This window comes from Aedes aegypti, chromosome 1, assembly GCF_002204515.2.
Source record: "Aedes aegypti strain LVP_AGWG chromosome 1, AaegL5.0 Primary Assembly, whole genome shotgun sequence".
Taxonomy (NCBI): domain Eukaryota; kingdom Metazoa; phylum Arthropoda; class Insecta; order Diptera; family Culicidae; genus Aedes; species Aedes aegypti.
The window spans coordinates 18478797-18503622 of record NC_035107.1 but is presented as its reverse complement, the minus strand read 5'-3'; the positions used below and the strand labels follow the sequence as shown (position 1 = coordinate 18503622).

The 24826-nt window shown below is 37.4% G+C and overlaps 1 protein-coding gene across 2 annotated transcripts in view; it reads left to right on the top strand.

Moving 5' to 3' along the window:
- Positions 1-24049, top strand: part of LOC5576694 (echinoderm microtubule-associated protein-like CG42247) — a 198551-nt gene extending 174502 nt beyond the window's left edge. The window contains exons 6-10 of one of the 2 annotated variants that reach the window (XM_021839057.1): positions 5335-5472; positions 5551-5811; positions 5869-6289; positions 6352-6957; positions 23215-24049. In XM_021839057.1, coding sequence (XP_021694749.1) covers positions 5335-5472; positions 5551-5811; positions 5869-6289; positions 6352-6905 — 1374 coding nt within the window. In that variant the 3' untranslated portion in view covers positions 6906-6957; positions 23215-24049. Of the gene's footprint in view, positions 1-5334; positions 5473-5550; positions 5812-5868; positions 6290-6351; positions 7239-23214 lie in introns of both variants that reach the window. The other variant, XM_021839058.1, reaches the window with a different exon arrangement.
- Positions 24050-24826: the final 777 nt, after the last annotated feature.

The following is a 24826-nucleotide window of genomic DNA, read 5'->3' as shown; positions in this document are numbered from 1 at the left end:
CAAGCAGATGAGACAAGATTTATGATTGTAACTCTGTGTGAGTCATAGATTTTTAATTGCTCTTATGTCGGTGCTGGTGCTTTGTTCAAACAAGCTGTTCCAAATCTGAAGAAAAGTGTTTTTATTGTATCACCTACTGGCAGACTCAAGTGGGCTGGTCACTCGATATGAATGCCTAAGAAAAAAGATTGGTCTTTAGTTGAGATACTGGTGGAGATTATTGGTCTCATGAAACGTTGTCAATGTACAACCAATGACCATTCTGAAGTAAATAAGCGCGTACCCGAATCCTTAGTAGTTGATGAGATTTGGGAAAATATCGACGAAAATGGAGCTCTGGAATGTAATTGGTGTGGAGTTGACATGCTATTCAAATGACTAAAGCAACAGACACGATAATATTTACAAAAAAATACAAATTTTAATGGTACAGTGGGATTCCGTTTTTGGCATGCTCCGTTTTTGGCATGCTCCATTTTTGGCACCCCCCGATTTTGGCAACAAAATGGATCCGTTTTTGGCAACATTACTTAATTCCATCAAAATTAGTAAAATTTTGTAAAAATCATCCTGTTTTTTGTATAAATCATTTGAAAAGCAGGTCAGCTTCACGTTGATCGCATTCCAGGCCATCTCAGTCGATATTTCCTGAATTCCTATCAATAACTAGGGATCCCGTATGCTATTATTTACTGCGGGATGGTCTTGTGTTTGCAATATTTCATGAAGTTATTGATCTCTAAAAGTATCACAACTAGAATTCCAACATATCTCTCAGGCATTCATACTGTGTAACCAGCCCACTTGAGTCTGTCGGAAATTCATACACGTAACATAAATAATTCTTTCAGATTTGGAACAATCCGTTTGAACAAAGCACAAGCACTGACACAGGACCAAAAAAGATAATAGCTACTCTCTGAGTGCTTTATGCCACTTAAAATGCGTCAAAAAATGAACAAAATCATTCAACATTGCAAATTTTATGTGATAAAACAAGTAAAATCGTATGGGCCAGAGCAGAAGCCCGTAAGTGAGGATTTCAAATTTATATTTTTGCGATAAAATACGCTGTTTTATAGCACCACCACAACAAATGCGAGCTTATGTGCAAACATTACTTTATTTTCACTACAATCATTACATCATGCGATAAATATGGTTTAGCTGTAACATGGGTGTATATCTATGTAGATCTTTTCGCGTTAATTATTTAGAACTTCGTACTTTAGTTGAGATTCTGTATGACGTTCGATTTTTTGAAGATGATGCAACATTCTATAGAAATGGAATTCAGGCTACGATATACTGCGAGAATTTTTACAGGATCCTAGGCCTTTCTAGTGGGCTTCTGATAATTTTCAATGGATTCTTGAAAATACTGAGCAGGATCTGGGGTTTCTAAGCAGACATTAGGGATTTTTGTGGGATCCTGAGGAGGTATAGTTGTTTATAGTGGATGCTTTGTAAATTCTGGCAGAACCCAGCAAACTCTTCGTAGTTTTTAGGGCGATTTTATAGCCGGATACTGTGGATTTTGAGTATTTCTTGCATAGCCCCAAGGATTCTGAATAGGTTCCTAGCAAAACCTTGAGATAGATAGCATTTGCCTAGAAGGTTCTAATAGACTTTTGAGAATTCCTTTGAAACATTTGACTGTTTTCAGCAATATCACAGCGGAATCTTAAAACTCTAAGCGATATCCTAACAATTCCAGCGAGCTTTTGGGTATATGCCAATTTCTATCGGGATCCCAGACTAAATCCTCCTGAGCATTCTAAGCTGGTTTCTGTGGATTCCTAACGAGCACTTTAAGATTCATTACGGACGCTTGTGGTTTCATAGTGGCATCCTTTTGATTTTGGTTGATTTCATATGGTTGGTTTATAACATATATCAAGCTAAACTTTTAAAACACAATAGAATTTTTTTTTCAAATTTAAATCATATGAAGCCTATTTATGTATTTTACGAAATGACGGACCTTATGCGATTCGGGTATGGAAAATTCATTAATTGTTGGGTAAAGTAATTGATCTCAGCCCTTTATGTTTGCCCTTTAAACTGAAGTCAATCGTTTAATATGAGATGCTCTACTTTGCTAGAAACCTAATTTTGAAGAGGCTTTTTCTATTTGCGAATTTGGCAAATTTAACGCTAGAGCTTAGAATGAATGACTGCATTCTATTTCGATATTCTAACATAGTTTTGAGGAAATGTCCAGTTCTTGAATAAAGGTCACTTATGCGATTATTGTTTCTACATGGCACTTACATGCAACAGTATAGAGCTCATAGACATTGATTGAAGACTTTAAACCAATGAAAGTGAAACGTCTGACACAATTGAAATTACGGGTGTATGGATTCATATCATAATCCTAACCTACGGAAGTTTTCTTCGAAGTGAACCTTTGGGGTCATGCACAAATTATGTCACGCTCTAAGGGAGGGAGGAGGTCAAGCCAAGCGTGACAAGCCTTATAAAAAATTTGGAGGACTCATACAAAAAACGTGACAAAGCGGGGGGAGGGGGTCAAAAAAGTTGAAATTTAGCGTGACATAATGTGTACCATCCCTTTCCGAAGTTTGGCTGTCATATGTTTACGTAGGGATGATGTAAAATCATCCTAATGATGTTTTTAAATAAAAAATTAAAATAAAGAAGTGAGAAAAAACGAAAAATTCATATAAAAACGAAAATTCATATGTTTGCATTTATTATCGCTTGTGTCACTATAGGAACACATGTGACTATAGTAGCACTATTTCTAATTCCTGTTCCAAAAGCAATACGGCGTAGGCAAAACAGAAAAAAATCGTTTTTTCTTTTTACAAACCTTTTATATTTTTACTTTATACAATGGCTGTCGATTAAATCCAAAAATTTCCTTACTATAGGAACAATAGGTGTACTATAAGTGCAAGGGAAATAGAATTTTAAGTAAAACGATATATTTCGATCATCGAGCTGTGAATCGATGGTATTTAAATAAATGCTCCTTCATGTCAAAAAAATATTTTGCAATGATTTATAGCAAAACTACATTTGCTACAATTAATATGAACTTCCAGATATAACTTCCAGAAGTCGGATGAGAAATAAAGCGACGTATTAACCTAGTTCCTTAAAAAGCCAAATGGATCAAAAACGCAATCAATAAGATACAAATTCCTTACTTTAGAAATATAAATCCTCAGATCTTATGATTTTTGTTTTTTCTTCACACGGTGTCAAAAGCTTAAAACGATCATTCCGATCAATTCTTCACCGTGGAAGCTATCCCTATTTAAAAACTAGGTGTTATTCGGCCGAAATTAAGGGTTTTATTCGGCCGAATATTGAGTCATTATTCGGCCGAATGTTCGGCCGAATATTCGTTTGGCCGAATAATAATTTCTCAACTATTCGGTATTCGGCCGAAAGCCGAATACTGCTATTCGGTACATCTCTAATATTCTCTGTGTTTATCGTTTTTGACTAGATGACCCATTTAGGAACGATTTGGAAAAATTGACGTTCGGGAAAATTGTTTCTATCCAAGACATAAAAAAAAAGATTTTTATCTGGAAAACTAATATTGATTGCAAGATATAATAGATTCTAAGGATCAAACCATTGATCTGTAGCTAGTCACTAAGTGTAATGAAATTACGTTTAACCAAGTGGACATATGGCACGAAGACGTTTGGCCAAATAAGGCATCTTTGTGCAATAATGCGAAACAATGTGAAAGAACCGCCTATTATTAAAAGAAGGGAAATTTAAGATTATCAGCTAAGTGTCACTGAATATTGGAACAGTATAAATATGAAGGACAGCCTATTATTCTAAGAAGGCAAAACTCATTCGTCCAAATGTTCATAAGCCAAATATCCAAAGATACCGCTTCAAATGAAACTGCCTATCATGTGCTCACTTTTTTCATCAGGGTATCACAAAAATTAATCTGAGTCGTTTTGAGCCAAATGTTCGTGGCATATGATTTTAAACATCTGTAACTTTTAACACATGGATTTTTATAACAAATTAATCAATTTTCGTCTAATCATACATCAGCTAACACTTTAAATACTTTTTGGCAGCAGGAACATGAATAGCTTTCAGTATGTCATTTACATTACGAATTTTTAGGGGAAATGGTACATTCGGGAAAATAATTTTCGGGGAAAATTTTCATTCGGGAAAACGTCATTCGAGGAAATTGCATTTGGGGAAATGTCGGACAATCTCCCTTCACACTTTTAAAGTTCAATTCCAGACTTCCCTCTGATATCCTGATGCTCCTGTTAACTCGTAATATTTTTAAGATTCTGCTGTATTTTGTTATGAATGTATCTCACAGTATCAACGTAGCTCCAAGAGCGCATGGGTAAACACTATGACCGACTGAATGAATTCTTTGCTTTTCTCATAGTAATCCCCATATAAACTTTGAAGGGCTTGTGCATTCTCAGTTATCATCCGAATGAGCTCAAATTTTGGGAGGATACTCAGATCGAATGAGCGGTTTGGAGCAAAATTAGCACACAACACAAAATGAGCAAAACGATATTTTGAGACACTCCAGGTTATATGTGTTTGAAATATTTGATATTTATTAGCGCATCCTAGTGGCAGCACTTCTAACTAAATATAAATGCTGAGCATATTTCGTGGCCTAATTAACAATTTCACCGAAAATACTAGCCTACTATTCGATACTAGTCTTCCTAGTGGCAGATTGTTGAACTAAGAAGAAGTGCAGTGCATTTCCCTTGATTCCCATTCTATAGAATGCATTCTTCTTAATCTTCAGCATATTCAAATATTACAGCACCCCTCTCTCTATTGCAAATCATCTATATAAATAAAAATGGAATGATGTTTGTATGTCACGAAATAACTTGAGAACATGTGATTGGACTTACATGATTCTTTCACTGTTGAATTCGTCCAGGGCTCCGACGTGTTTGTGATTATAAAAATCCCAGGATATTCACCGGGATATTTGTAAAAACGAGCGTGAACGAAACTGTCATTTTATATGGGACGATCAAAAGCGTTTTTCAACAGCCTACTTGATGGCAAGACGAAGATTGCCGGGACCTAGTCACTAAAAATAATTATATATATATATATATACATTATATAATACAAATCGGTTTAAACTTTTCATGCGGAATCTAAATTTCTGGCCCATAGTGCGATGTATGGAAACCGTGAAATGAGGGCTGGTGAACCGAAAATGCCTCCGGGTTGAATGACGACGGCGCGATGACACCGGATGCCGAATGAAGCGACGCTAATTTATGTCTATGTGTTAATTTTTGCTTCCTTTTCCACCGAGTGCAGACTCTGCAAGAGGGTATCTGGGGTGCGACATTCCACCCGCTGGACGACAATCTATTGATCACACACGGCAAAGGGCACCTCGCATTCTGGCACCGTCGGAAGGATGGCTTCTTCGAGAAAACCGACATTATCAAACCGGTAAGCGAATGGTGTGGAATGGGGTCACAATTAAACTGGAAGTATGGGCCCATAACGTCTAACTTTGTTCCATTACAGCCATCGCGAACATTTGTCACGTGTGTTCAGTTCGAACCGGATGGTGACGTCATCACTGCGGACAGTGACGGTTTCATCACGATCTACAGCGTGGACGCCGACGGGGCCTACTTTGTGCGGATGGAGTTCGAGGCTCACAATAAGGCCATTGCCTGCTTGGTGATGCTTTCGGAGGGAACGCTCATCTCAGGAGGCGAGAAGGATCGCAAGATTGCGGCGTGGGATTCGTTGCAGAACTACAAGCGGATCACGGATATAAAGGTGAGTTGCCTGCTTTGATTGGCTAGCATATTGTCTGAAAGTTCTCTTCATGAACAGTTACCGGAGTCGGCTGGAGGTGTTCGGTCGATCTACCCTCAGCGACCGGGTCGAAACGACGGAAATATCTACGTCGGAACGACGAGGAACAACATTCTGGAGGGATCGCTGCAGCGCCGCTTCAATCAGGTCATCTTCGGGCACGGCAAGCAGTTATGGGCCCTGGCATCACATCCAGATGACGAGGTGTTTGCAACAGGAGGTCACGACAAATACGTAGCCCTGTGGAGGCGTCACAAGCTCATCTGGACCTCGTCCGTGGGTTACGAGATCATTTCGTTGGCGTTCCATCCGTACGGAGCGGCACTTGCGGCTGGAAGCTCAGAAGGACATCTGATAGTCATCAATGCGGAGAACGGAGCAACCATGCTGACGATTAGAGTCTGCGGTTCGCCGCTGAATTGTGTAGAGTTCAATCAAGGTAAGTCCTCGTTTCTCTAAACGTCGTAAGTCGTTCATATCTACCACTCCATCTCATTCCAGTCGGTGACATGATCGCCATCGGGTCGCAAAACGGAAGCATCTACCTCTTCCGAGTCTCGCGAGACGGATTCTCGTACAAGAAGATCAACAAGATCCGAGGATCACAACCGTTGACCCATCTGGACTGGAGTTCCGAAGGTAACTTCCTCCAGACTGTGACGATCGATTTTGATCTGCTCTTCTGGGACGTGAAATCCCTCTCGCCGGAGAAGAGTCCCATCGCCATGAAGGACGTCAAGTGGATGACCAACAACAGCACGGTCGGTTTCCTGGTGGCCGGCATGTGGAACAACCGCTACTACGCCACGCCGGCCAATACCATCATAGCGACCGCATCGCGAACCGTGGCGCAGGATCTGATCGTCAGTGGCGACAACGACGGGTATCTACGCCTGTTCCGCTATCCTTGTATCACGCCACGGGCCGAGTTCACCGAAGCCAAGGTCTACTCGGGCACGTTGGCGTGCGTCAAATTCCTGTACGGCAATCACAGTCTGGTGACCGTCGGTGGCACCGATGCGTCCCTCATGATCTGGGAACTCACCGAAGAATAGCCACTGTGGCCACCGTGGCGTACAGGTGCCGCGCCACAGTCCGCCTCACCAGGTAATCCCCCTAAACCTAAGCTACCAGTAGCAAACCATCATCAGAAAGTCAACCCAAAAGCCCCCAAATCTCACATCACCGCCACTTCACCGAAAATCAGTCAAAATCCTCTCAGAACCTCCGAACCAGTAATCGCTGGCAATAATCCTAATCCAAATCAACCACCTTCACCCCAACAACAACAAGAACAAACAACATCAGCGGGACCTGTGGCCGACGATCAGCGGCCTGGCCAATTGGGAAACACTGCGGAAACTGCAAACGGTACAGCTGATCAATGGGTATTTATGCAATCAGAAAACAAATCCAGTACCTAAGCAAACCCTGTTCCACCGATACTAAAATTTGTTCCATTTTTTTATGTTTGTCCTTCTGATGGAAATTGCTAGAAAAATCAAAAATCTGCCCAGTTTTTACGAGTATTTAATTTTTAGTTTGGTTTTTGGTTTAGCTATGCCATTTTAGTACTACATTCTACGTCTTTTTGAACAATACAGTAGGCTAGATTGATCCGTAGATTGAAATAATTATATTGGCTATTTAGAGTAGGCTTTGAAATTGGCTTTTCCATTTATGTTTCGGTTGATGATTGGTAGTCATTATTAGATATTGTTTTGCGATAAACCTCCACGTTCTCTTAGACGCATCACTGTGTTCCAAAAAAAAAATTATATTATCGATATTCCGGAAATCATGTCTCTGCTGCGTCCACAATCGACAAATCTTACAGCATCTGGTCAGTCCATCTTGCCCTCTATGCTTTCTTGTACACCCTTCATTCTTCATGACCAACATGAAATACCTCGCGATCTAGATTAAATATATGAAAACATCTTCGACAATGCTACTTATGAGATCAAGGATTGACATGCGGTGGTCATTCAGATACGAAATTCTGCCACCAGGCAACGCTAGTATGCGTGAAAAATTGGTTTTACGGATATCACAGGAGTCTGACCACTTAGAAAAATGGCATCGTCGGCAAAGTTCTTCAGTATGTCAAGGGTCAAGCCCGTTGGTTCGAAATTTTGCCACCAGGTGGTACTAGTAAGCATAGAACTTTGCATGAAAATGCCCACTAGCACTTTCTAATGTCGTTTTCGTTTTTAGGAACTGGGTCGGTGATCAACACATAAACAAACCAATGTCAAGTAAATTGTAGTTCGGTCGAACCTGAATCGGGTTGGGGTTGAAACTGTGATTCAGAACGGGTTGCGCCAGTTCCAACCTAGGTTCAAAAACGAATTCGACATAAGTTGTCAAAATTCTGAGATATCTGCAAAACAATAGATTTTTGTACACTAGAACCACCTGGTTGTAAATTTTTGAATCCCATGACTCAAACACAGATAGCCCTTGAGCTACTGAACAACTTTGCCAAGAACGCCATCTTTGTAAGTGATCTGCAAAACAAAAGTTTGATGCTCACTAGCGCCACCCAATTTTGCATCAACTGGCTCGAGCAATGATAGTCCTTGATTTACTGAGCAACTTTACCGAAGATGTAATGATCAGAATCTTGTAATGTCCACAAAATAAATGTTTCATGCTCACTAGCGTCCCCTGGTGGCAATATCACGAAATTCTTGGCTAGAATAGTGATAGTTCTTGAGCTACTGAACAACTCTGCGGAAGACGCCATATTTCTAAATGGTCAGGCTTCTGAGATATTTGCAAAACATGTACAGTCCACATCTCGATGTTCTACATCTCGATATCTCTCCCTATTTCGATGATTGCATAAGTCCCTTCAGTCTGCATACATTTTCACTCTCCATATCTCGATATCCTCCTTATCTCGATATCTTCATATCTCGATGTGTTTATGTTGATTTTTTGTTCTCAATTTTCTCTCCGTATGTCGATATGACCAATATCGAAGGTTACTAGACCAAAGTTTTGGAATTCAAAACAAATTAGGAGCGCAAAATGACATCTGTTTGTGTATTACTTTTTTGGTAACAGTGTTTTTCAAGCTAGTACCGTGTACGCACCTAACTTTGCGCAGCTCCAAACTTTGCGCATTTCTAAGAAACATGAAAAAATGATATTAATTATTGATTTTTTTAACAATTCAGTTTCAGCAACATGTTCGTTTATGTGAAATAAGAATTTGACATACATTTGTTTACTAAGAAACCCTCGTTAATGTTAGTAAATAAACAAAAAACCTTATCGTCACACGTATAAACGTCAATTTTTACACCGTCTTAGCACAAGCGCTAAGGAGTGGCTCTGTCAAAAATCAACATTTTTCTGAACAAAAGTATGTTGTCAGAAATATAATTGCGGTGCATTTGTAAAAAAGGTAATATTCTAGTAATCCCATGATTTTTCCATACAATTTGTTGAATTTTTATTTGAAAAAAGCGATGCGCAATGTTAGGACCCATTTTTTACAAAAGGGTCTTAATTTTTGCGCACTTCTAGCAATTCGGAATGGCACGTAAATACATGTACGTCCTTGCAAATGACAAAAGCTTTCGATCTTACCAGAAATGGTCACTCAATCTATAAGGCAGCGGCTACATGTAATATTCCTGAAAGTACCTTTTGTATGAAGCTGAAGGCAAGGTGTGCATTGAAAAATCTCGGAAAACCCACTGTATTGACGCAAGAGGAGACAATTATTGTAAACTTGGATAATTGATAGCGCAAAGGTTGACTTCCCAGTTGATGGACAATGATTCAAGTTCCAGTTGTCTAGCAAAAAAGCCCGTTCAATTATGGAATATCCAGTACGTATGACGGAAAATCAATAAAAACTAATTAACCGTGAGAGATCAACGATACAGCTCCCGAACTAATTGATGCTTTCCATGGATTCGATGAAGCTTCAGTGGAAATTAAGAGTCCGTCCATTAAGGGACAACCCCTAAGCAACCTGCAGCTTGAAATACTAATGGACAATAGCACATCACTGCTTGTGAATATATAATAAAAATTAAGAAAATATAATAAACATTAAGAAGTCACTATTCGTGGCCACTCTACGTTTGGGATGGTTGAACAAATTAAATTGAAATTCACGGAAAAACTCATGATGAAACTCATATTAGTTGTACCCTTTTTATTTAATACAAAACCAGTAAAAAAGGAAAATTATTCAGGGCAAATAAGCAATTTAAGGCATGCGCAAAGTTAGGCACATCATGCGCAAAGTTAGGAACAATTCAGATTTTGTGCGCAATGTTAGGCACAAGGTATTGCATCCCTTTTATCATTTTTTCATTTTTTATGAATTATTTTTATTCTTTTTAAATCATGTGTTCTACTGAAGGGTTAAAAGCCTATCGTTTGCAGAAGTTTGAATAAAAAAATGTGTATTTTAGCCTTATTTGAAGCAAAAATAAGATGATAATTTCTTAACTGCGCAAAGTTTGGTGCGTACACGGTATTCATCAAAAAATTGTTCTTTGTCTCGATCTTTCCCTATCTCGATGGTCCCTTCGATATCGAGATGTTGAGAGGCGACTGTATTTTCACTAGCGCTACCTTGCGATCTAATTCCGAATTAAATGAGGTATCATCAGATAGCGCTCCACCTAAACACGACGCAGCAAACTGGACTATCGAAATTTATACATTTAGCCTATATATATATGAAAGGTGAAACGATTATTAAAATACGAACGCTTTATGTGGCGCCTCTTTTGCCATTTGGCTCAGTGCAGAAAAGCTTTACTGAAGACGCCAAGTTTAGAAATAACACCAAACCTCTTTTGCACTCACTTTTTCACGCTCCCTCCCTGCGCGTTTACCGCTACGGCTATCTGGGCCCAAAACTTTATCCTGAAACTTTATCAGAATTTATAAAAATATTTTCAGCTTCTCAGGAGCATTTTAAAATCCTTTGGGATTCTGACAGCATCTCAAAAAGCATTTTAAAAGCTTAAGAGTAGCATTTCGTGAGCTTCTCTGAAGAATTTTGGAAAGTTTTGCGAAATATGACCTTTGGGTATGTTCTTTGGAAATGTTCTTCTGCAGCCGTCGAAAATCTTCTCGGAACTATTCGAAAAGTTGTGCTAAATCGTTTTTTTATGATCTTTCAAAACGTATCGACAAGATTTCTCAATACTTCAGGAAACTCTTCAAATAGCTTTTCTGGAGCATTTAGAATTTTTTTTCTCTAATACTGAAATTTGAAACGCTTTGAATGCCTTCAATATTCAGAGGATAATATATCGCTTTTCAAAGTATTCAAAATGCACTCAAAAGACATTTTTTGGCTTTTTGGATGCCACGGTGTACTATATTGAGAAGGTGATATATTTCAAAAACTGACAGCTACTTCACGACGCCATTCATATCCATCTCGAACAAATTTTTGAAAAAAAAAATGATCTAGTGGTCCGGATCTAGTGGTCCGATAGGAGTGACGTCACATGTTTATAAACAAATTCGATGTTTACACCTAAGAGGGAGGCACAGATACTACACACGAAATATGTAACAACACGTTTCCCAACTGCAAGATAACTCCAGCATAACGACAACCATGGCAGGCTTGAGGAAAATCGCTGGTTTTCTTTTGTTGTGTACCGTAAACTCGGGTGAAATTGATCAGTAGGGTGAAATTGATCACTGTGTCACTCGATATTATTTCTTCCTAATGGAGCACAAATATCAATGTAACCTGCAGTGAATGAACGTTGTTTGTCGTAAGTATGTCCAAATTGTGCGTTGAGAAGTTTTTTGCGTTCAAAAATGTTTATTTCTGTGAAAATACTGTAAAATTTCAAAATCCTGTACGGTGCAGTGTTAACAAACATCAATAAACTTCTAGTTCTAGACAAAGATTTGGACATGGTATAATCCTGAAAGTTTGTAAGGATACTTAAGATATATCTCCAAACTAGATTTCATAACCAAAACTCGTACAAATTCGTTGATTTGGTTGAAATAATTGAATTTCTGTTATATATCAGGAAATTCCTTAGTAAATTGCATACATTTAGGCGTTTTCTGCGTTATTCTTGAAATTTAAACATTCATTATTTCTATAAATATTGTATTGTTAAGAATTTGGCAAGCATGTTCGGATTCAGGGAGCTTAAATTTATTATGTAAAGTTGTTTTGAAAACTAACAATAATGGCATTGATAAGTGATCAATTTCACCCCGAAATGAGATCTCGCGATTTTTTATTTTAGACATATTTTTTAGCACTAAAATAACATTTGTTAGAAAATTTCGGTACTTGAGTCAATGAGGCTCGCCTTCATACTTGTTTTCCTGCATTCAGTTGTTTGGCATTGTCAACATTATAGAAATCAGACAAGAAAAACCGTGAAAAGTGATCAATTTCACCCGAAATTACGGTACCTTCGATCTTTCCGGAGAAGCATGGGAAAATGGCCAAAGCTTTTTTATTTTCATTTTGATGGATAGGAGTAAAAAGATGCGTGTTCAATACTGTTGAATGGGCAGGAATTGATTTTCCACCGTTGTCAACCTTGATGAAATGTAAAAAATTGTTTTGATAAATTACGCGTTTTTATCATGTTTGTCCACTCTTTAAGATCCGGGCTCACAGTGACAGTTCGTGACAGCAAAATCTCGGCTCACCTTGACGTACAGGAATCGGTTTCCCCCTTCCAGGTTTACACCAGTAAAGAACCTGCCTTGTTAATAGCCCTTTTTACGAAACGAGAACACTGATGATATTGCTGTTACTTTCACAGGTTACGACACCGCCCTCTGGCAAAATTTCATTCATAAAATAAGCGATCAGCTGTTCAAAAACGTCTCGTAAAATGGACTATTGTTGGATGCATTCTGAAAGCTCTAGGAAGGACATAAGGTAACCGGTTCGCAAAATCTTATAGAACCTACTACTAGCAATAATTGTTTCTGTGAAACCCCTTCAGCAAGTTCAGTATTGGTTGTATGATACGTCATACCTGTCAACTTGACGTTGCCATAAAAACAATAGGCTTTTTCATGTGACAGGTCCGTCTATGCATTTGTTTACATCGGTGGAGGACCGGTGCAAACACGAGGCTGTCATTTCCATAGAAGAACTGTCAAAGTGCTTCCCGATCAGCTGATTTTGAACGTCATGTGAATAGGCCTATGGATACTCCTATTTACAATGATTTGCAGAACAATGTACACAAGTTTGACGAGCTCTGTGAAAAGATGCAACTGATGTTCCAGAAAGTTCAAGACAACATTGCATCTAAAATCAATGCTTACCAGCATGAACTCAGTGAGAGGATCAACTGCATTGAGGCCCATATTTCGACTATCCGTAATGAGAGCATAGCCAACGTCGAACAAATGATCGAGAGTGTGAAAAAAGTTCGCTCGGATTCATTGTTTATCAACGATAAGCTACAGTTCGTCAACAGAAGTAAGGAACTGATCATTTCGGGAATTCCAAAAGATGTAAACAAGAACCTGTATGAAATTTTCCGCAGTATCGTCAAACGTCTGGGATATAAGGATGAAGATGTACCTGTTGTCGATTTGGATCGATTACCTTCAACATCATCAGATAAATCCTTCATAGTCTGCCGTTTCGCACTCCGTACTAGTAGATACAAGTTCTTCAAAAGCTATCTGTCAGATTTGTCCCTTTATTTAAAGGATATTGGCTACTCTCCGAACCCCAGCGATACCAATGGAAGTCTGTCCCGTATATTCATCAATGAAAGCCTTTCAAAACGAGTACGAGATGTTAGATCTACAGCAATGAGGATGAAGAAAGCTGGACTCATCGAGAAGGTGTCGATCAGAGACGGCGAGGTTCTGGTGAAGCTGCACAAGATGGATCCATTTCTTCCCTGTCGTACCAAGCAGGCGCTTCTAGAAACTCTAAACCTTTCCAAATAAGTTTCTCTTCTCCTGCCCAGTTTCTTCCCATGTTGCCTCTCCTTTCGTTCCATGTTATCTTCCCCTCCTGAAAGTTATAGAATACTGATTTGTACCTTTCCTCATTATGCTCTTTATCCTTTTCAAAATTTCTTCCTGTGTTTCCCATTCTGGTTTTCCCATGATTATTCCTTCCTGAAAGTCAAATCATATCAACGGAAATGCTTGGCAACTGTTGATGGCCTATCTGCTTTGTGATCTGCTGCTGCTGCTGCTGTTGCTGTTCGGTCAGTGTCTGTGCTGTTGTTGCTGTTGCTTGCCGATCTATATATTCATACTTTCTGCCGGAATACGATGACAACCAATCATTCAGAAGCTTTGCTATGGATTCAATTGATTTGTTAATTCTTGGTAGTTATAAGTTCCTGCGTGCTGTTATGTTTGTTATGCGTTCTCTCATCTCTTGGATAGGTGTTCGTTTTTGGCTCGGTGTTTGTACTATAGAAGATTATGGCTAGTTCACCAATTGACAATACCTCTTCAAGCAGCATCATTACTAAAGCGGTGATGGATTCAGTTTTTAGGACTGATAAATTAAATATATGCCATATTAATGTTCAGAGCGTTTGCGCTCGAGGGTTTTCCAAGTTTGATGAATTGAAAGCGGTGTTTTTCAACAGTAAAGCTCACATCGTCTGTATGTCTGAAACATGGCTCAATGAATCAATCAATGATTCGATGATTCGAATTGAGGGCTACAATCTAATTCGTAACGATCGAAACCGCCATGGTGGTGGACTATGCGTCTACTTTAGGCAAAATCTAAGCTTGAAGCTCCTAAAAAAAGTCTACTTTTAGTCCGTATGAACCTAGTCATATTACCGAATATTTGCTATTTGAAGTTGCTACAAGCAATCGCAAGTTTTTTCTTGGTGTATACTACAACCCGCCGAATAACGATTGCAGTTATTTGATTTTTCAACATCTCGAGGAGTTCAAAATGAAATACGATTTGACGTTCATTACGGGGGATTTTAACACAGACTTAAAAAAAGTTACACCTAGGACCAACAGATTTACAGATGTTTTATCTAACCTGTCATATGTTTGCTTAAATCAAGAACCAACTTATTTCCATACAACCGGTTGCTCTTTACTTGACCTTTTCATTATTGATTCTCCGGAGATTGTCTTCAGAATTAACCAGGTATTGCCCGTAACGCGGGTAAATCACCTTTTCGAAGTGCGTTACGGGGTAAGATCTACCATATTGTACTCTTGTTGTGTCTGTTCTTGTGAATACTTATAAGTTAGGGTCGGAAGAGTATAAGAGAGTAACAAGGCACTAAGACCCACCTATTTGTCCTAGATAATGAGGAAGTCGAAGTGAAAAAATGGCTCAATCAGCATCTAAGGTTGGTTTCAACTCATGAGACAATTTCTTTCCGAGTTCAAGAGTTTATCTTTCGATATCTAGGAGGGAAACGATTCCGAATCAGTGTAGTAGCAGACCTCTTAACTTCTAAAATAAGCTTTTTGTTTCAAGGAATCTAAATGTTTCATGGGATGAAACCTGTTCACAGTTTCAAAAAACGACTTTGAACCTTATAAGTAGAAGCAATAATTTGATACGCTAGAGTACCGATGCATGGTTAAAATCAGTATCATTCAACCAGCTTAGTGGCCGAACCTGATTAAGGGGCGCGCTTTTGAGAGTTTAATGGTGACAAACTGTTTTCTCCAAAAGTTATAAATAGCGGTATCTTTTTCTAAAGAGGCTCTATGCAAAATGATAAAGAATGATATTTGTATAAAAAACGACTACTTCATTATTTCTCAATAGTAATGGAGTAGAACGACATGCACTAAACAAAGGACACGGGTATACCACAAAAGATCAAAGAAAACTGGTCGCAGTGGTTCATCCCGAACAGAAACAGAAAAGAAAAACAGGTATCTATGCCTGGTATATCCAGACATGATATGATTCTTGCAGTTCTAGATATTTTCTCCGATTCATCCGAACAAGGTTTCTTCCATCGCGATTACAAAAACATTGACAGTCAAGGATTATTAACTGCTTTTAATAACATAGATTGGAATTATTTCCATAGTATAAGTGATTCTGATATGTTGATTCACATTCTGAAAGAACACTTCCAATATTTACATGAAGAATTTTTCCCTCTTAAGTTCAGTAAATACAGAAAAAATCCTTGGTATAATGAAGACATTGAAAAGGCTATAATTGATAGGGATTTAGCTTACAGAAACTGGAAGGCCAGTCGCTTACAATCTCATAATCTTCTTTTCAAAACACTGAGAAACAGGGTAACTACAATTATCAGGAATGCAAAGAGAAGTTATTACAATCAGCGGATCAATACAAATGTTCCCAGTAAGCAACTCTGGAGAAACATCAAAAGTTTAGGAATAGCCAACAAAAAACAATCTTCTGTGAATTGTGATACAACAGCTAATGAAATCAATGCTTTCTTTTCAGAAAATTACTCTTCTGATGAAAATCCTCGTTTAAACTTAAACTACGGTCCCTTTGGTTTTAGATGTGTAGAAGAATTTGAAATAGTTAATGCACTGTTTTCAGTTAAGTCTAATGCCAGTGGTCTAGACAATCTTCCAATAGAATTTTTTTAAATTATGCTTCCACTAGCCCTTCCACTTTACACTCATTTGTTCAATACAATCATTACAACTTCCAAATTTCCACAAGCTTGGAAATACGTAAAAGTGATTCCAATAAAAAAAAAGCCTTGTTCAACTAGCATTTCAAACCTCAGGCCCATTAGCATATTAAATGCACTTTCCAAAGCCTTTGAAAAAATAGTTTCTGCTCAAATCTCTGATTATGTGAACAGAAATAATTTCTTGAGTCCCTTTCAATCAGGTTTTCGCCGAAACCACAGTACTGAGACAGCTTTGATGAAAGTGCATGATGATATTGCTTCATCAATTGATAAAAAAGGGATAGCAGTTCTCTTGTTGATAGATTTTGCGAAAGCGTTTGATCGTGTTTCACATAGAAAACTATTGAATAAACTTGGTGCTCTTTTTGGATTCTCCCGTCCTGCTGTCAAATTAATAGAAACTTATCTTACAAATAGATACCAATCCGTTTTTTTCAATAGTCAATTCTCTTCTTTACGTCCAATTGATTCAGGGGTACCTCAAGGATCTATTTTAGGACCCCTTCTTTTTTCCCTTTTCATAAATGATCTTCCAGTCGCATTGAAATTCTGCTCAGTACACATGTTCGCCGACGACGTACAAATTTATTTATGTGCTGATTCTAGAACAAGTACCATGGAAATGTCTAGGTTAATCAACTACGATCTACAACAGGTGTTTCAGTGGTCTCCAGAGAATCTACTGCCTATTAACACAACTAAAACTAAAGCAGTATTATTAATCGGCATCGACGATCCCACTTTTCTATGCCTGAACTTATAATGAATAATGAGCAAATTCAATTCGCAGACCAAGTAAACAATTTAGGAGTCATTTTTAATTCTAAATTAGATTGGGAACCTCAAATAAATTCACAAGCTCTCACTCATCTCAGCTATCAAATGAAAATCAAATTTTTCAAATCCCTTTTTTATCCACATTTTATCTATAATGACTTCATTTATTCGAATGCTACCGCAAACAGCTTTAATAAGCTTTGTGTTGCACTCAATTCCTGCATTCTTTTTTTTTTTTAACATACCAAGATTTGGTAGTGTCACCCATCTTCAAACATCTTTAATTAGCTATCCTTTTGATCAGTTTCTCAAATATAGATCGTTCTGTCATACAGTCGACTCTCCACATCTCGATGTTCTACATCTCGATATCTCTCCCTATGTCGATGATTGCTTCGGTCCCTTCATTCTGCATAAGATTTCGCTCTCCATGTCTCGATATCCTCCTTATCTCGATATCTCCATATCTCGATGTGTTCCTGTTGATTTGTTGTTCACAATTTTCTCTCCATATGTCGATATGAACATTATCAAAGGTTACTAGACCAGATTTGAATGATTCAGAACAATTTGGAAACTTGAAATGAAGTTTGTTTGTTTATTATTTTCCTAGTAACGGAGTGATTTTCAATCTAGTGTTCATTAAATTAATGTTCTTTGTCTCGATCTCTCCCTATCTCGATGGTCCCTTCGCTATCGAGATGTGGAGAGGCGACTGTATTTACAAAATACTCACATCTGGTAATCCTGGTTATCTATCCTCAAAGTTGAATCCATGTAGAAACACCAGAACAAGAAGTCTTCTTGTTCCTTTACATCATACCAGTTGTTATAGTCACTCGCTGTTTGTAAGAGGTATAATTAATTGGTATTACCTACCATTGAATCTAAAATTATCCGTTAATTTTTCGAGCTTTAAACGGGACCTACTCTTGGAGTTGAATTGAGCGCACTAAACAAGCACACAGCAAATAATTAATAGTAAAATCAACAGAACTATTACATGAATAAGAAATAGCACATCCTACTCAATATCTACAAATTGTAACACTTAAAAAGATTGTAAATCTTGCGTTACATGAATGAAGTATAAATGAATAAATAAATAAAATAATAGTGTAAAATCTAGAATGCCGTTAAAAGTGAAAAGTGTACTGCGATCTGTCAAACTTGACAGACTCACAGACAGTTGGCATGTTTTTTTGCCTTCTTTGACTTCTTTCTTCAATTAGGTCCTAAAGCCCTTTCCCAATTTTAGTATCAAACGCTTAAGTTTAGGGATGAAACACATGTTTACTCAATTTTTAAATGATTTTTATTGATTTAAGTACAAAAAACATTTTTCACGCCCCTTGGTTTAAACTCAAATTTTGGGTATATTTTGTTTTCCATGTCCCTTCCGAAATATTAGATAGGAACAACCCCAGTGTTAAAACTATAAGATCTATAACATGATCACAAGTGTCAAGGTTCTTTTTTTAAAATTGAATTTTAAAAAGGTTATAGACGTTATTTGAGCTAGAAAAACTGCTGAAGTAGTTGCAAGAACATGCTCTTTCGAATTATTAAATAAAAACAACAATTCATTAACCATTTTAGGACCCAATTCTTGGGTTGTGCACAACGGTCAGATGAACCTATTTTGCTCAAAATCATATTCACTTTTTGTTGTTGAAAAACGATTGTTGTTGTTTTTGTTGAAAAAAGATATGAATATTAAATAAATCAATGGCAGTTTTCCGACACACAACTACATTTAGGTATTCAACTTTTTAGAATGTGAAATCATTAAAAAACACATAGAAATTTCAATTAAGTGTCCTTGAGTTTTTACGGTTTTTCACGATCTGCCCTTTGGGAGTGACTCATTTCGCAAAAAGACGTTTCCCATAATGGCGTTTCGCATACGGACATTTGGCATAATGGACGTTTCGCATAAAGCAGTTTTATATAAGAACAGGTAGCATTCCAAAAGAAACATATAATTCTTATTATGCCAAATGTCTATATGCGAAACGTCCTTATGCAGAACGTCTTTATGCGAAATATCTCACCCCCTGCCCTTTGCAGGGCTGTTACAACAGGCGCAAATTTCGCGATTCTCGCGGATTTCGCGATTTTCGCGGATTTGTAGCGGATTTCTGTCGCGAAAATTGCGGATTACACAAATCATGCGGCAAAAATTGTAGTTATATACAATTGTAGTTATATACAATCCAAGTCTTTTCCTTGAGAGCAGTAAAGTTCAGTTAGTATAGTCACTGAAATCAAAAATACTGTTCAGGGAAATATAAAAGCAGTAACATTTTATTAGTAAATCATTTTAATTTTATTTGGAGTATTTTTTCTCGAGGGTCGCTAGTCAATCCAGAGATAGCTCCTCCCTTATTTCTTAGACACTAATCTAAAATTCTATTCTATTGACGGCGATCTATAGATTTTTGACTTCAAGATAAACTGAAAATAAAAATTTATACCGTTCAAATCCTGTGAGTTTGAAGGACATTTATCTTCCATTGAAAATCATAGAAAATGGCGCTCATTAAGACCACTCAGCACATTTGGCTTGGCTTTAAAATATTAGAAATCAGAAATGTGTCAAATTTACTGATCATGGATATAATATGTCAAAATAAACCAGACACTTAGATTTTTTTTGTAATTTACGTCATATGTTCCCGACATATTGAAGCAAGTAAAATGACGTGAAACCAAGTCACAAATGACGTAATTTTTCGTTACAATCGACTGAATATTATTTGAATCACGAAAAATTTCAGTCACATTGGACGTAATTTTACAAGAATGACGTATTTTTTAGTTTTAATACCATCAAATTTACGTTACGTACTCAATATTAGGGTTTTCTAAGTGTGCAGTACTATGACGAATTTTGGGATAATGAAATTGAAGAGACATTTAGAGTTCTCTGTCAAAATTTGCTCATAGGAAAACAAAGTTACAGCATGCCAAAGTTGAGAATTTTGTATGAAAATCGGCTTTCACTACTATTATTCTGAACATAACTGTATGTACAATACATTTTCAATACTTTTGTGTGAAATAGTAAGCTCCGCATAATTAAACTGAATAGTTTACACACCATTTTTTATTAAATTTTATTGCCTTTTTTTTTGGTCAAATTTTGAATGTCATTTGTTTTAATATATAAATAAGGTCTTGTTAACATTTCATTAAAATTGATTTATAGGTGGCTCAGATCTACCCTGTAGAGTTGGACGTTTTGTGTCAAACGTCGAGAGTTTTAAATGTATAGTCTAATGTACTGCCAATGACTAATGAATATTACTGAAAAAAATTTAACAATTTTCATAAAAGCAGAAATTTGTTAAAATTATTAAATTATCACAAAATCTTGTATTTTTACCTCAAATTGATTGAGTATTAAGACTTGAAGTTTTATCAAATAAAAACAGTTTTCAAACAATAAACGGCGTGCATTTCAAACTGAACTGAAATCATCTCATAAATAAAAAATGTTTGCAACATTTTTTTTAATAATATGATGGTGTTTGCCTATCCATGTACATCATGAAAAGTAAAAATACAGTATTGGCGATCTAATCTTATTAATGGCAATCTTTTCGTTCTCGATAACATCACCACTTAAAATATAGTTTAAAGTTAGATGAGACAAAAAATCGAAATTTAAGGTTTTGTATGCTTCTAATTCACGATGTAAAATTACTGTGTGTGATTTTCTTTTTAAGCTATCATTAATAACTACATTTTGCATCTCCTATTGTATGCAAAGATCACATCAAATTGTGATAAGTATAATTGCAAACTAGGCCTCCTCTCTGCTTGTAGTGATACTACCATTTATTAAATTACACGATTTTTTATAAAAATATATTGAAATGTTGAAGACAAAAAAATTTCGAGTGATATTGTTGAATACGATTTTCTCCATGAAAAACTCGAATTATTGATTTTTTTTTCGCTATTTACCTTTTTTTCTGCCTAGTGGCGCAACTTAAGCAAATTTAATTTATTTCATAATTTAACTCTACCCTTAGTGTTGACAAAGATCCGTTTACCAATTTGTCTTATTCAATTGTAGATACTTTAAGGCGAAAATAATCGCTTAGTACCATTAAAAACTAGTTTTTGATCAAGCGCGTTTACGCATTTTTTTAATGAGTAGTAAATATGTCAATGAAACAGATGTTTTTGAGGCGCGGATTAAAGTTCCTAGGCACGGATCAAATTTTTAAAGGCGCGATTTTCGCGGATACGATTTTAAGATTTTTGTAACAGCCCTGCCTTTGAATGTACGGTTTTCCGGTGACAGTCGGTGACAGGTTGCCTTGAATTTTGAGAGTTCGCATTCGCATTCTGTCTCTTCTCTCAGTTCTGCAGTACCCACGGCAAGACAGTCTCTTTACTTGTGTAAACATCAAATTTTGTTGTAAAGTGAAGTATGCACTTCGACAGAAAAGTAATCGCCTATCTCGATGCGTGGGAAATTTCTTGCAAGAAATGCTAAAGAAAAGCATTTTTCTTTGATCGCAGTACGCTGTTGAAAAGAAATGTCAATTCAAATGGAGCTCACTGTAGAAAATTTCTTGACCATTTCTTGAGCAGAAATTTTTATTTTTCTTGAGCTGAACAGCATACTTAGCTTAAGCATGGGCGTATCGTATTTATATAAGATCTGGATCACTAGATTATTTTTTCAAAAAATTGTTCGAAGTGGATAGGAATGACATCGTCAAGTAGCTGTCAGTTTTCGGAATATATAACCTCATAAATATTGTAAACCATGTGCAGTACCAAGGGACCAAATGCAGTACTAGAAGTAGTACCCAATCTAAAGCCGAGTGGGACGGACCTGCTCAGAACGCTTCTTAAGAGCATTCTTACAGCTGCTGAAAAGCACAATGATGTCGGGATAGTAGACTTCTCTGAACACTGTGGGAACAAATTTCTGCAGACATAGGTCTTCTCAATTTCGTCTCGTCCTCTCAATTCTCTATTCTTCGCTGGAGATTTTGAAGAAAACCTTTCCACACGTGTTTCTGAACGATTTTTTTTTTTCAAGATACATGTATTACCGCTTCTTTTAAGTAAGTCTTAAGTAAGTCAATTAGTAAATTCGAATGTGTGATGCGCCTAAGAAATATGTGGATTTCGTTCTTCCGTTCCGACTTCAGTTAACCAATCATCTCCCGCTTTTGCTACTGAAATTGGTTGAATGCATGTTTCTTTTTCGAACACAATCCATATTTAGTTTCGTCGGTTTTTGCAAGGAACTACCTTTTCGAATGAAAATTTCTTCTATCCAAAAATTACCCCTTGCAAAAATTTCCCTTAGACTACACCTAACACTCGAACCGTGGAATGATTGGCATGTTTATTCAAATATACCTGATTTAGCTGTACTGCGAACATACCATATGTTTATTCAAATATACCTGATTTAGCTGTACTGCGAACATACCTCCTCACCTTACCACCTTAGATCGAATCTTCAATTGTTGTAACAATGGACCAACCAACCCGTAACGTGACGACCAATTGGCTGTTGGAAGATCTGTAGTTCATAGTCTTAGAATTTATGATTTTTTTTCTAGGACATGATGACAAAGGTAGCATCAGTGAAGCAGAAACATCGAAAACCATCGTTTTCAGAGTACCCCTTTACATTTTTACCAACTGCATTCAACTGTATTACCATATATTAGAGAGCACTTTATCCATTATGGCACCGAAATCGAAATTTCGCTTCACCATTTCTCGCTTCTTTCTCATTCCGATTATCAGATTTACCATAATTGAAATAAAAATGGCGGATGCGATTGTCTCAGTGCGTCCCAACTACTGACCGTTGGGTGGACGTCCAGATAATCGACTGCCGTCGAAAACGGAAATCTACCGAGAACTAATACCTTTCTTACTACCTTTACAATTCTTTCCGGTGGATTTCCCATTGCAGGAGGAGGATCAGGAGCAGTCAGTCGATGGTACCGAGGAGGATGAGCTAGAACACGAAGGCGACGACGAGCTGGATAACGACGATTCGGAAGGGTATGGAGGCGGCCTAGGACTTGCGGATGCCCTCTACGAGCGTCCTCGACGTCTACGGTCCCGATCTTCGCGGCGTGCTCCACCCAGTGTGCGTGCCGTGACTGCCGTCGAACCGTTTCCGGCTTCACCCCTAGAAGACGAAGAGCGAACCGTCGAGTATGCCGTCCTGCTGCCGGACTCGTTCGCTGTTCTGGACTCATCTTTCTGAGATTTTTTGTAAACAGTTAGAATAGTAGTTAGCGCGAGGTACGCGGGTTGATCGCCGACCGGACCCTTCCGGTTTTGACCCGTTTTTGTACTGAGCTGTGTTCGGTGATCAACTCGCGATCTCCCAGTCAGTTTAGGGTGAAACTCTTCCTAACAAAAATCTTAATTTTCTAGAACGTAGCTATCGCCATAGATGATAGGAGAAAAGTTTAATGTGACTTGAACAGATTCACTAATTGTAAAGCATTTTTCTAAAACAAAAAAAAACAGACACTCACGAACTCCTCTCACAAGGTCACTCATTCACCTCTTAGAGCACACTAATACAGGTAAGACATTGCACTCACACACTGACAGAATCTATCCTACGAATTTTGATTAGTAGGCCGCGCAATTGGGAATTGGTAACGGAGGCGCAGGCTACTTGGATGCCTTCCAAAATTGAATTTCCTGAACTTTTATAAACTACAATCATCATCAGTCAGACGAATGTTGTTACCATGTACTTGTTCAGTAGAAGGACAGACAGTGTTAGATGTTGAACAGACCGACTAAATGTAGAACTAAGCCATGGCTAATAGGAGAATTTTTCATCATTTTTATTTTGTTAATATTGGAAATCAAAGCGCTACAGAATCACCTCTTTACATGCTACTCTAAAGAAGAGTGTCCTCTTGAATCGTTACTTGGATTCGGATGAAAATCCAAACAGTTTACAAAGAGGAAAAAGTGCCTTTGATCTGATTTATCTTGTAGTTTTACAGGGTATGAACGTCATGTCAAAATGCTCTCATAATCTCAAAACTCTGTTACTTTCTTAGTATTTTCTCCAGGTTTTCTTCAGTAGCTAGTCAGAAAAAACAATCTTGTGTTTCAGAATTCACAAGAATTTTCTTTTCTCAGAAGGATTTTGTTCGAAATTCCAGAAAAAAAATTTCTAACCTAGAAGGATTTCGTTCTAAGTACTAGAAAGATTTTGTTTGAAATTCTAGAAGGATTTAGTTCGAAATTTTAGAAGGGTTTCATTCGAAATTCTAGAAGGATTTCGTTTGAAATAATAGAATAATTTCGTTCGAAATTTCAGAAGGATTTCGTTCAAAATTTAGGAAAGATTTTCTTCGAAATTCTGGAAGGATATTATTCGAAATCCTGTAAGGATATTATTCAAAATCCTGTAAGGATTTTATTCGAAATCCTGTAAGGATTTTCTTTGAAATCCTGTAAGGATTTTATTCGAAATCCTGTAAGGATTTTCTTTGAAATCCTGTAAGGATTTTCTTTGAAAACCTGACAGGATTTTCTTTGAAATCCTG